This window comes from Eleginops maclovinus, chromosome 4 (assembly GCF_036324505.1).
Source record: "Eleginops maclovinus isolate JMC-PN-2008 ecotype Puerto Natales chromosome 4, JC_Emac_rtc_rv5, whole genome shotgun sequence".
NCBI lineage: Eukaryota > Metazoa > Chordata > Actinopteri > Perciformes > Eleginopidae > Eleginops > Eleginops maclovinus.
Window position 1 is genome coordinate 18,868,033 of NC_086352.1, and position 13,805 is coordinate 18,881,837.

General features: G+C 41.8%; 1 protein-coding gene across 1 annotated transcript in view; it reads left to right on the forward strand.

The window, feature by feature from the left end:
• The window catches only part of tjp1a (tight junction protein 1a), an 85,736-nt gene extending 72,575 nt beyond the window's left edge, over window positions 1–13,161 (forward strand). Inside the window, 13 exon segments of the mRNA XM_063881059.1 lie at window positions 248–458; window positions 1,150–1,250; window positions 1,459–1,806; window positions 2,697–2,948; window positions 4,105–4,938; window positions 5,058–5,140; window positions 5,314–5,490; window positions 5,678–5,784; window positions 5,918–6,144; window positions 6,543–6,697; window positions 6,780–7,000; window positions 7,169–7,312; window positions 11,400–13,161. Of these exon segments, the coding sequence (XP_063737129.1) occupies window positions 248–458; window positions 1,150–1,250; window positions 1,459–1,806; window positions 2,697–2,948; window positions 4,105–4,938; window positions 5,058–5,140; window positions 5,314–5,490; window positions 5,678–5,784; window positions 5,918–6,144; window positions 6,543–6,697; window positions 6,780–7,000; window positions 7,169–7,312; window positions 11,400–11,494 (2,955 nt within the window). The 3' untranslated portion in view covers window positions 11,495–13,161.
• Window positions 13,162–13,805: the final 644 nt, after the last annotated feature.

The window sequence follows — 13,805 nt, forward strand, 5'->3', positions numbered from 1 at the left end:
AAAAGATGGCTGCGAGCCACGATGAGGTGCACAGCTCACTGCTGCCCTCTGGTGCTCCTGCTAGATGCCTTTAAACTATAGGGTGGCAAGTTCACTTAAAAAAAAAAAAATAATCCAGAACAATGCTTCAAGATCTGATGAACATAATATAAGATTTAGGTTTTTGGCCATAGAGTTCTGTATCTTTGATGGTATGGAACCATACTCATTTATGTTTTTGTTCCTTTTTATTTTCTGTGTTTTTAAGGACAAGCATGCCGTGCTGGACATCACCCCTAATGCAGTGGACCGTCTGAACTACGCTCAGTGGTATCCGATTGTGGTGTTCCTCAACCCCGACACTAAGCAGGGTGTCAAGCACATGAGGACCCGCCTCTGCCCTGAGTCTCGGAAGAGCGCCAGGAAGCTCTTTGAGCGATCCCACAAATTAAGAAAGAACAACCACCACCTCTTCACCAGTGAGTCGAGCAGGAAAGAGGGGAAGGGGGGGAGGTTGTTGCTCCAAACAAAAGGAGGGGTGTGGTGGAGAGCACTGACACTTTTCAAAAGGCAGTTGACAATTGAGTGTCGCAGCATTAGAGGCTTTGACTCCGCTGCCTGGCCCTATTCTGTCAGAATCCTAACAAATGCTGGTTCAGCACTGACCGTCACACAAGCGCACCCACAGGGCCCGTTCTCAAAATGCACTCTTTCAGGAGATGTGGTGTGACCATGCTCCAGAAGCATCTGTTTGTGATACAGATATTAGAGCATTCCTAGAGAGCTTTTTAATGTCTTTTTAGCACACATTAATTTCACATCAACTGTCCAATGACTATAATACAACAAGTTGCGACTGTACCGTGACGCCCATATCCGGTGGATTTCATTGAAAGTTATTTCATATCCAAGCCTCATAATGAAGTGATGATACAAAGCTGGGATATTTTTTTAAATGTATTAAAAATACACTGACTAATTGATTTGGACCTGGAGAAACTCAGACATTTTATTGACTATAAAAACCACAATTTATTCAGTGATCACTTTGATGAAGAAAAGAAGAGTGCATGTTTCAGATGAACATTTATTTATTAAGCTGTTGTATTTAATTGCCGATTAAAAATGTGTTTTTTCTTCTCCTCTGCCCATCTCTCTGTCTGTATTCAGCTACCATTAACCTGAACAACATGAATGATGGTTGGTTTGGAGCTCTGAAAGAGATAATCCAGCAGCAGCAGAACCAGCTGGTGTGGGTTTCAGAGGGCAAGGTGAGAGCAACACACACAAACCATGTAGACTGGAAATGTTCTTTTCTCCAGTTTATATAATTAACATAGAACCAAAAAAAAATAATAATAATTTGCACCAAAGTGCTTCACAAAGACAGATGTAGGCATACGTATACAGCTCTGGAAAAAAATGAAGAGACCACTGAGCAAAGAAAAGACACCATTTCTCACTCCCCTTTTGTTCCAGGCTGACGGGGCAGCTGAGGATGACCTGGACATCCACGACGACCGCCTGTCCTACCTGTCTGCGCCGGGTAGCGAGTACTCCATGTACAGCACCGACAGCCGCCACACCTCTGACTACGAGGACACGGACACAGAGGGCGGAGCATACACCGACCAGGAGCTGGACGAGACGCTGAACGACGACGTGGGTCCGCCCGCCGAGCCTGCCATCACCCGCTCCTCCGAGCCTGTCCGTGACGACCCGCCTGTCATCCAAGAGCCCCCTGGCTACGCAAACTTCCACACGGTGCAGCCGGCCCCCCAGAATCGCATCGACCCGGCAGGATTCAAGGCTCCGGTTCCGCAGCAGGTAGCGTTTCTGAGAGCTGCACGTCTTCCCTGTTGTCTGGAGGACGTGGTTTGCGTTAGAAGGGTTTTCTGGCGGCGCTATTGAAGGCACTTCTTCAATTTTACAGTTATTCTGTATCTACTGTTACCAAACAATATCAAATGAAAACTTCTGTGGTCAGGTATTTATCGCAATATATAAATATTATATATAATATATACACATCTATATTTATGATATTATTTATTTTATCTATTTGCCTTTATGTGTTTGTAAATCGATTTTTGCGTGTGTTTTTTTATTTTTGAAAAGGAGAAGAACTTGATAAGTTTTACTGTTACTCTTGTACTCTGTATTACCACAAGATGTCTTATTGGTGTGACTGTTGCTTATGCCTCTGGGAAAAAGAAACGTATGTTTGTCTAAGTGTCTGTACCAGTACTCACCTATGTGCACTTCCTACCCTTGTTATACCTGTGATCGGGACTGTGACGATACAACAAGACAAAGTATTATGTGCATGTTGGAATTACCAGTGTTAATCCAGTGTACCTGTGAAATGTATTAATCAAAACCCAATTGGCCGCTGTGACACCCAAATCTAAACGTTTGTCGTCTCATGATGTGTTAATGAACATAAAAGGGGTAAAAAAGAAGCCACTGTATTGTAACCGTAGAATTAAAATCAAATTAGTGTACTCTAACAATGAAAACTTGTCCTGCTGCTAATTCCTAACTCTCGCATGACATTGGTTGATCTACAGCTATTGTTAAATGTGGAGGTGGGTGATTGGCTGATTTGTGTAAGTGAGGAGCAGAGCGATATAGAGGGCTGTGACAGTAGTAGCATTTGTTAGTACTGCACCGTAGTGTCAGCACGTGTTATTAAACATTTCTGAACCACTTCACAGAAAGCAGAGGCCGCTGCCGTCCCTAGCGTCCCACTGCAGCCTGAGCCCCTGGCTGAGACTTTGCCCCCTGCTGTCGACGTTACTGTAAAAACTGTAGTGGGTGTGAGCCCTGACGAGGCTCCTGCAGCTCCTCTCAGCCAGCCAAGCCCCATCCCAGAGGCTGGCTCACTTAGGACGCCCACCCCTGAGCTAGCCCCTCAGAGCGTCTCACCAGAACCTCTACAGTCTGGACTGGCCAGTTCAGAACCAAAGGTATCCATCTGCCTGTCACCGGACGCTCCGTGATCCGGCTCGGCTCAGCCCGGTCTGACCCGCTGACCTCCTGTGCTGCTGCTGCTGCTGCCTGTCTACCTCCTCCTCCTCTGCTGCCACGCTTTTCTCTCTCTCTCCTTCCGCCCTGCATGTCTGCTGACCAAAGTGCTGCCCAGAAGAGACAGAGATGTGTGTGTGTGTGCGCGTAACGGTGCGTGCAAGAGTGTGTTGGTGTGTGCACGTGCCAGTTGTGAGCAGATGCTGGTAAACAACAGTGGGCTTGGAGGTGAAGCCTGCGCTGACATGCCTACATGTAGGGGAAAAGTGGAAACCCTGCAGCTCTCACTGTTGCTTATCCTCTTTGCATGGCTGCAACTGTTTGCCTTATTCTCTGTTAACTCAACTTTGAATTTTTTACAAGTACAGATTGAATGTTCATTTTTTTGTAAAAGTAGCCATTCATTTTCCAACCATTTTTATTTAGATATGTCCTGCATTTGAAATGAAGCCAAGGCCCAGTAACAGACATAATTTAAACTAAAATATCCTGTAGTTTTGGATGGATAATCAATGGTTACTTCTCAATTATCAGGACTTTTTAATGTTTTTTTTTTATAATGGGTATTTTCGTGTAATGTTATATATTATTGTGGATGTTTAATTTGCCTTTATAATCGCACCAAGATAGTGGGTGACATTTTCACTTGTATTTCCAAGTCAAATTACCAATATACGTTCTATGATAACGTTACTTTTATTATAAATCGGTTTCAAATTCTGTCAGTTCAGACAAGAAAAATGCATCCCATTGTTTTGATGCGGTTCCGATAGACTTTGTTTTTCCTTGTTTACTTAATTGTAGTGTTTAATTTGGAGCTACATTGTGATGTTTTTATGCTGCATTGCGTGTTTGGCTGTGCTGCGATTTCTATTTAATCTTGTGTATTACCTGACCAGTAACCCCTCCCTCTCAGTTTCTCTATTTCAGGTCTTTCCCTTCTTGTTTCTTCTTCTGCACTTAATTTCACAAAATTATTTTAATATTCTCCGTTTCTCCTCCGATTTTGTATGTCGGGTTATTTCCTACTACACATTTGATGTGTGAGGATGCTGTGCCGTGGTTAACTTTATTCTTTGTGTTTCATTTGTTCGCTAGATGTATCAGAAGGATCCATACATCCCAGACAACACGGGAAGAATCGGTCACAGCATGAAACCTGTGACTTACAACCCTCAGCAGGGATTTCACCCTGACCAGCAGCCATACAGAGATTACGACCACCCCCCCAGTCGATATGATGTCAGCAGCAGTGGAGTCAGCAGCGGAGGTGGTTACCCAGAACCAAAGTACCGAAACAACTACGACTCTAACCTGCCCTACGAGAACAGTGCGCCTCACTACGACCAGCAACAGTGGAACCCGTACAACCAGCCACTCTCTACTGCCAACTCCCAGGGCTACGACCCCCGCCTGCCATACGGGGAAGGCCCTGACTCTCAGTACACGCCCCCTCTCCGCTACGACGAACCCCCGCCTCAGCAGGGATTCGACAGGCGGCCTCGCTACGGTAAACCGACCGGTCCAGCTCCTGTCCGTTATGATGATCCCCCACCTCCTGTTTCTGGGCCTGACCTGAACTATGACCAGGATTCTCACCTGAACACGTACCCCTCAGCTGCCCACTCCCCGGACCCCGCTGCCCAGCGGCCCGCCTATAACCCGGGACCCACAGGGCAACAAAAGAGCTACAAACCTCAGCAGTATGACCCCATTCCTGTGAACTCTGCAAACAGCCCCACACCTCCTCCCAAAGCAGAGGCCCCCTCACCTTTGCCTGCCGATCCTCCGAATCCTTTCCCCGCCAGAGATCAACAAGATGAGCCGCCCCAGCGGCCACAGTCGGTCCTGACGAGGGTCAAGATGTTTGAGAACAAGCGCTCTGTGTCGGTGGATAGAGCAAAAGATGCAGCAGAGTCATCTGGGAACAAGGTAAACTGTTTTGCAGTTAAATTATAAACTTTTGTTGTTTATTTTTTTGCAAAATCACTAGTGGACATTCATCACTTTTTATCCTACTGATAATGTTCATTGCTTTGGTCTCATTACAGGCAGCAGATTTACCTTTGAAAGCAGGTGGAGTAATCCCGAAAGCAAATTCTCTGAGCAACCTGGATCAAGAGAAGACCTTTAGGTAAGCTTTTGCTGATGCTGATGTTACTGTGTTCACGCTGATTTTAAGTTAATGAAATGCAACTGTAATTAGTCACTTTCCCATTTTGGCGCTTGTCCTCGTGAAGTCTTCTTCTCCTGCTCCGCTTTCACCATCACATCCTGTATTTCACTGTTTTCATTCTCTTATCCCAGAGCACCAGGGCCTCAGCAGCCTCCATCCATGGTAGCTGATGACATTGTGCGCCCCAACCATTATGACCCTGACGAGGACGAGGACTACTACAGCAAACAGCTGTCATATTTTGACAGGCTCCAGACCGGTCCCAACAAACCCCAGCCACAAGCACAAACGAATAACAACTACTCCAGGTGATGCTCAGCCACATCCACGTTCCAAAGCATAGATTATTCTAATGAAGCATCTTTGGCTTTATCTTCTTAGTGTAGATGATCATGCCTTTCCTTCAACTATCAAATCCTTTATGCTTTTATGATTAATGTCTTGGTTCCTTTTTACTTTAAATCTCGTACTGATGGTTTTGTTCTTGTGATATAGGCCGGAGTCAGCGGAGAAACCCAGTCCAGTGGAGAAAAAATATGAACCAATTCCCCAGGTGACGCCTTCTCTGCCACCTGCAACACTGCCCAAACCCGCACCTGAAGGTAAACATGCACTGTCTTTATCAAAGGAGAGGGGGAATAGCGCTCTGTACAAGGTTGTAATCACGTGAAGATCTGTCTTTGTACTAAGAGACGCTGCAGAGCTCTGTGTCTCACCTTCGTATCTCTCCCACAGCCAACACTGTGCAGACCAACTTCCTGCCTCACAAGAGTTTCCCTGAGAAGTCTCCGGTTAACGGCACAAGTGAACATCCTCCAAAAACGGCTCCACCAGCAACCAGCTACAACCGCTACACTCCCAAGCCCTACACCACGTCTGCTAAGCCTTTTGCGCGCATGTTCGACAGTCCTAAATTCAACCACAACCTGCTGCCCAATGACAAGCCGGAGACTGCTCTGAAGGTAAGCAGAGGAGCAGAGGGGGGGGTTAATTGTAGTCCTCAGATCTGATACTGACTTCCATATTCAGTTCCTGTCACAATTGTTTACAGGCATTTATCTATGTGGATTCTCCTTTTTAAAACCTGATTTTTGTCACAGTTTGTAATTCCATTGTACTAAGAACAGATTGTTTTATAATAACTATAACACTAATGCTTTGTAGCCAAAAGGATGTATTTTAAATGATTGTAATTGTTGGCGATGTGAAACAGGAAGTAGCACGTCACACACCTTTTACTTTGAGTATGCTGGGTTTTCACTAAGAATCTACTAATCATTTGTGTGTTGATAACATAAATAACTCCAGCCCTTGATCCAATCCTACAGTCTAATACATTACCCTCCTGTATTTAATGCAGGGTCAGAACTCCAGCCCCATAAAGCCTCAGACCCCCCCCCAGCCCCAGAACATAGACCATGACAGCGGCCTGGACACTTTCACACGCACTATGGACCACCGCTCCAAAAACCAGATCAATAACATCAACGCTGTGCCCAAGGCCATCCCTGTGAGGTAACCAGCCCCCGTCCGACTGCAGATCAAATGTGTTTCTGTTGAACATGAGTGTGAAATTAAAGGTATATCCGCCCCTCAGCCCCAGTGCCCTTGATGATGATGAGGATGAAGACGAGGGCCACACTGTGGTGGCAACAGCACGAGGTATCTTCAACTCTAACGGTGGCGTCCTGAGCTCCATCGAGACAGGGGTCAGCATTATTATCCCGCAGGGCGCCATCCCTGAAGGCGTGGAGCAGGAGATCTACTTCAAGGTCTGCAGAGACAACAGCATACTGCCGCCACTCGACAAGGAGAAAGGTAACCTATCAATGATAAAAGGATAAAGGAGGAGTTGTCTAAAAGCTCATAGATATTCCCAGTGATGCAAGCCTACCAGAACTGTTAGTAGGAGGTAGAGATTGCATTTGAGAACCGCTTATGTGTGTTTACTTTTAATCGTCCTGAATTCTGTCTTTGTATTTACAGGAGAGACTCTGCTCAGCCCTCTGGTGATGTGTGGACCTCATGGCCTCAAGTTCTTGAAGCCTGTGGAGCTGCGCTTACCTCACTGTGCGTCTATGACCCCTGATGGTTGGTCTTTTGCTCTAAAATCCTCCGACTCCTCGTCGGGTATGCTGTGCTCTCTCTGTTCTTCTGGGGTCGTTTGGGCTGGCTGTGTGACAATTTTTGGGTTGTGGGTCACTGTTTAATTATCATTTGTAGATTTTACCCCTACATTTGGTTCTCTGTATAAAATCTATATTTTGGTCAGTCTAAACATCTGAGAATCAATCTAGAGGCAAAATCTTTTTTTTCTCATAATTGATTGCTTCATTTTCATCATTCACACTAGTTAACTCTCAATCACTGAATCACTGGTTTGCTTCATTTGGTGTCCAGATCTATGTCTCTCCTCATTGCTTTTACATGCTTAAATTGCAGTATTTCACTCCTGTTTCTCACTTCTTTATTCATTTTAACAAGTTTCTCTAAATTCATTTAACATTAATGCATAAAACTCTTGGTTGTATAATCATTTTTCCATCAGGTAGAAGTGTAATGCATGCTGCTCTGCTCCGAGTGTTTGTTCTCACATAGCCAGCCAAATCCTGACCTGAAGAACAGCTTTTATAGATCCTCTGGAAACTGAGACACTGTCATAACCAATAATGCCTGTCTTTATCCCGCAAAACAGTGAAAGGTCACACACAGACTTCTTGACACCATGTCTTAATATGACTAACTTTAGCTTCTGTCTTCCTTAGTGTTCTCATTATTCGAGGTTGCTTTAAGACTGCTTTCAGTTTTAGTATTAAAATGATTGTGTTTGTGAAATTGGATTGAGGAAAACAAGGGAAGTGGAAATAATCAAATACATGAACCATCTGCAGCTCCCAGGGACTGCAGCAGAGGATTCAGACAAATTCACATATTGAGATGTAAACCCTCCATCAGTAAATAGTTATTTTGCTGTGTACACTTTATCATCTACTCAAAAATGTAAATCTTGGCCCCGGCCGTGGCGCAACCAGCTGGGGCACCTGCACCGTACGCCAGTGACCCGGGTTCGATTCCCGACCCGTGGTCCTTTCCGGATCCCACCCCGACTCTCTCTCCCACTTCTGTCCTCTCCACTGTCCTATCAGATTAAAGGCAAAAAGCCCCCAAAAAATATCTTTAAAAAAAAATGTAAATCTTATATCTGTTTTGGATATTTGATAAAGTTAAGTATAAAATATGTTAACCATCCAACAAAGAACTTACTATAAATGTCCAAAACCACAAAACAGAAACCCGTCTATGAAGTCGATATTTATATTAAGCATTGAAATGGATCAGCAATATATTTGCAACTGAAATTAGATGAAGGGAGAAATTGCACAAATAATGAAATGAGTCACAGCAAAGATAAAGCCTTTTAAATATCTCATCATCTAGTGTATCCTGCCACTGAGAAAACAGACTTTGAGAAATAACCCTGGTTCATTTGAGCTCCTGCTGTGAAAGTATTAAAACTAAATAAAAGATCTAATTCCCCCTTTCCCTTTTCTTCACAAAGTCCCTCTCACATCTTCAAAACCAGTGGTAATTTTGGCAGCGGTCAAGATTAGCTGTTAATTAGCCTCATTTTAAGGATGAGTCTTGCAGGGCTGAATGAGATGTGAGCTCACTCCGTTGTCCTGCTGAATTGTGGGAGGATTATCGGCCTGCGTGGTAATCCTCTTATTGTGAAGCAAGGCCACTCTCTGGCCTCCTCCTGCCCTTCTCTGCTTTTCTTCTCACTTTGCTTCTCTGCTTCTCCGTTTGGCTGCTATACAACTCTCTGCTCTCTTTTATGGATACTGAGTTATTCTGAAGATGATGACTTAATATAAAGGCTGAAATGTGATACAGTCAAGCTCTGTAAAATAACTCACTTCTGACTGTCCAAAGATCTCATCTTTTATGCAGTCTTTTGAGTTTGACCATGACTGGAGCTAATGTTTTGATAAGTGCGGTGCCTGTTTGTGTCAGAGTCAGAAGTACTTTATCGATCCCCTGGGTTTGTGGGTAGGTTTGTATTCCATGCTCTATTTCCTCATTCACAGGATGCACAAAAACAAGCGAGCCGGTAATGTGATAGAAAAGACTGTTTCACTGATCTCTGGTAGTGTTATCATCAAAGTGTAGTTCTGCTTTAGCAGGAGACAAAAGCTACTACCTGATGCACAGGAAGCATTGTTATAAATAACGCAGGTTTTATTGAACCTGAACGGCTTTGAAAATGTAGCTTTAATCTTTATCAGTGACCTTAAAGCTGAATTTACTGGGCCTTTTTTAGGAGCTTTCAGATGCTTTTTGTGGCCTTAACCTTCAGATGGAGCAGACTCTTATCTGCTGATAAAGGTCACATGATATGGCTGAAAGCTCCAGAAAATGTAATTATGTGGAACTTGCATTTAATGTGTTTGTTAAGCCTTGAGAATACACTAGCAGAAAAAACTATTAGTTGATTAATTAGTGGGTAGTCGGAAAATAATTCAGCAACTATTTTGGCAAATGTTGAATCTTTTCCTCAATTCTTAAAGCAAAAATGCTGAATTGCTACTTTACACTGTTTACATGTAAACTGAAGAGCAGTGCGTGGATTTGGACAATAGGAAATTTGAACATTGCACATTAGAAACTGGGAAATACAAGAATAGTCTCATATTTTAATGACAGAATAATTAACTTCAATAATATTAGGAAGATGAATCAATAGCTAAAATGACTGTTAGTTGAACAAGAAGGATTCACAAACTGCGCTTTGGCGAGGAGCGCTAAATGTAAACATAAAGACTTAACAGGGTACCTTTAATGTCCTCACAGTTTTATAGTCTGGAACATTTTTAATATACTGAGCTGTGACCTTTTGTTCTAAATGTTATGTGAGCCAAAGTTCTCCAAAAAAGATTCCAAACTAATCTTTCAGATTTCCCCTGGGTTATTGCTGAAGTATTCAACAATGCTGAATGAAAGACTCCTTTGACTTTTTAATACCGCTCTGACATTTTTACATGAGACCTGTGCCTTCCTCACTTGAGGAACTAAAGGAGTCACTATAACTTGCGTAGGTGCTGTCTCACAGGCAGACCTCAAATGAAGGACTGATAAGGCAGATGCAGTTTGTTGTTTGAAGTTCTGAAGATCAGGGCTTTGGCGCACTGCCTCCTTCAAGATAAAAGAAATGTTGATTAGTGTCTAGGCTACTTCAACTCTCAAAGAGGCTGTGTTTGAAATAAAATGACAGACTAAATTTGAGACTGAAGGCCAGCTGGCAGTGGGTAGTTTTGTTTTTCCTTGAGCCAGCATCCAGTACAGCTCAAACCAAGGCCACACCAGAGGCGGGAGCAACGGATGTTTGCAGACAAGATTATTTCTAAAGTGTAGTGGTTTTACAGTTGATACAGGGAGGAAACAAATTTGAGGTAGTTTGTGTAACAATCAGAAAAGAGAAATCAGCAAACTAATTGAATTATCACACTGTCAACCCTGCTAACAACAACAAGTGCAGCCTAGAAGGAAAAAAGTAAATCAGTTATGAGTCCATTCATATGAGCCTGCTATGGGACCTAACACGCTGCCAAGGAAGCAGTCACTAAATACTGATGTTCAGACCTCCATACAAAAGAGTTTTGGTAAGTTTCAGGTTACATACCTGAACAGAAGAAGTCCTCTGCTCACATGCACCTCTTCATGATGACCCAGAGTTTAGTTCTAGAGTCAGAGTTTAAAGATTGGCAGTGGGTGTCACTGAGGAGGCAGTGTTTATATGGTCACTTGTACAGTTAGCGTACGGTGTTTCGATGGACCGGTGCCAAGCTGGCTCTGCTTACTCTGATTGATTAGTGGAACTTTGCTCTTGGCACAGACCTGTATGTTTATAATTGTAATTAAACTCAGACCTCACAGTGACTGAGGCTTAATTTGAGGCAGGCAAGAGGCTGCGGACATTCAATAAAAATTCGAAATGGCTTTTTCTTGCTTTTATAGGCCACAAAGCCATGTGAGATTACGTTATATGGCTCAGAGACAATAGATCAGTCAGCTCTGCAGTCATTGCTGCTTTACAATTAGACCTTATTCGCTGTACAATAGATTTTAAGAGAATAGTGCTTATGAAATGCATTACAGCTCATTTTTATGTAGGAAGCAGCTGTTATCACTCATTATCCCCCCATCTGTCTGTCCACAGGTGACCCAAAAAGCTGGCAGAACAAGTCTCTCCCCGGAGACCCCAACTACCTGGTGGGAGCCAACTGTGTGTCTGTGCTCATCGACCACTTTTAAGGACGGACCAGCAGCTGTGATGTTACTGTATGTCGAACCATGGGGATAAATAGAAGAGGATAGAGACACACACACACACACACACACACACACACACACACACACACACGCACACACACACACACGCACGCACGCTACATAATGGAGTATGAAGAAGACCCAGTGCTGTTTACTGCACACACGGATGAAGGCGAGACACTGATGATCGTTACAAGCTGTTCTTTAAACTTTTCCCCCCAATTTTGAAGTTTTGATGTGAAATGAAACCATGGATGCATGCCACCGAGAATTGACACTATATATATATATATATATATAGTAAAGTGATGTTTAATGTCATTTTTACATGAATATAGTTGGATGGCTTTTGAGGCACCATACATGCTTCAAAAGTCTGTGTTGGTATATTTATGCTATATATGCATACAGTATATATAGTAGTATAGAAAAGATAAACTAAAATAATGTACTCGTAAATTCAATTACCAGTCAACATCTTGTTATTTTTCAGTTCAGGTGACTAAATACAAACATGTATCTCCATGTTTTTTCCACATTGAGGAAATGTAATAAAGGTTTGAGACGTGAAGTTAAAAGGTTCAGGTGTCAGTTGAAGGAGATGGTAAAACATGAGCTGGATTTAAACCCAAGCAGCACACTTTTCAGAGACGTTCTTCCTTTACACTTCCTCTTCCTACGCTGATATCTTGTAGCTTAACTTCTTACAGAGAACCACGTCTCTCCTTCCAGCCTGAGGGAGATCTATGCATGTTCTTTACTCAGGTCCATTAACCTCCTCAGTTCCTTCCTCATAGCTATCTCTCTCTTTCTATCTCTCCTCTTCTCTCTGTGCGCTCTTGCACTCACACACAAATAAGAAGTGATGCCTTATCTGCAGATTATTCACTTTTCATTAAGAGAAAAACAAACATAAGTTATGATAAATTATGGTATACTGTCATTTGTTTTGCCATTCGTCTGTGAGCCCACTGTATAAATGAACTTGGGATTTAGCACACAATAACAGTTTATAAAGGATAACAAAGGTATGCTCTTCTTTTATCTGCTATGCATTACTTAAAAAAGAAAAAAAACAGAAAAGAAGTGGCTGTAAATAAAACTAGCATATTGCCTTGTTTCTTTTGTTTGTAAATGAACTTTTTGTATGTCTTTCTTTTTTGTATAAAACTTAGAGAAAACATGTTTTAAAAAGTGGAAGAAAGTAAACGTGGTAATCTTTTTATTCTGGATATACCCTCGAGCCTTGGAACTTGTAATCTAACAATAATACATCACGTCTTTTCTACCAATATATTCACATTATGTTATGGTCACACAGTAAAAAGGTCTTTTTACGGCTCTTCAAAGGATCAGGAAAGTGCTTGGGCTAAAATACATTTAAAACTTGTTCTTTTAAAAAGGGTGTGCTCTCAAAGTGTCCCCCTCACTGATTTGTGATACTGGATGCTGTATCGTGTGCCCTTAAATGTATTTTTGTACTAATAGACGATATATGATGTATGGCACACCAGTACCATTTTATTTTAGATATAACACGGCTTTAATTGGATATTAGCTCTTCACGTGTGGCTGACTTTTTTTCTCCTCTGCAACACAATTTTAAGTATACCACTGTATTAATAAATAAAATCATTTTTAAAGTAAAACTGTTTGTAAGGAAGTTGTTTTTTATGAGATTGATGTTTTCTTTACTTTCAACCTCTCTGCCTTTGTTATTATGCACATGATTTCTTATTAATGTATATCTTTATTCTATTTTTTATTATAGATATTGATTAGTTATCAATAACATCTCAAAAAACTAGTGAAGTGCACTGAACAGAACTCACCTTTTTAGACTGGCTTTAACGTGTGATTGATGGCATGTCATTGTGATCAACGTGGTTTTATTGCTCGACTTTTTATCTTATCTTATTTTTTGTTTACCTCTGTAAAGCGTCTTTGAGCACTTGATAAATAAAATGTATTATTATTAAGTGTTAAAAATAATTATCCTGGGCGAATGTAAAATGACATGTTTTGTCCATAAACTCAAAGATGTCCAACTTAATGTTCCTTAAAAAAACACACATTCTCATCTTTAAAGAGCTTGAGTCAGTTCTTGTATTATTATTATTATTATTATTAATATTAATATTATTATTATTATTATTATTATTATTATTATTATTAATATTAATATTATTATTTATATTAATATTATTATTATAGATGTAATTTTGTTATTTAACTCAATTGTTTTCTTGTGTTTGGCTATATTGTATGTATTTTCATTAATGGATGTCATGCT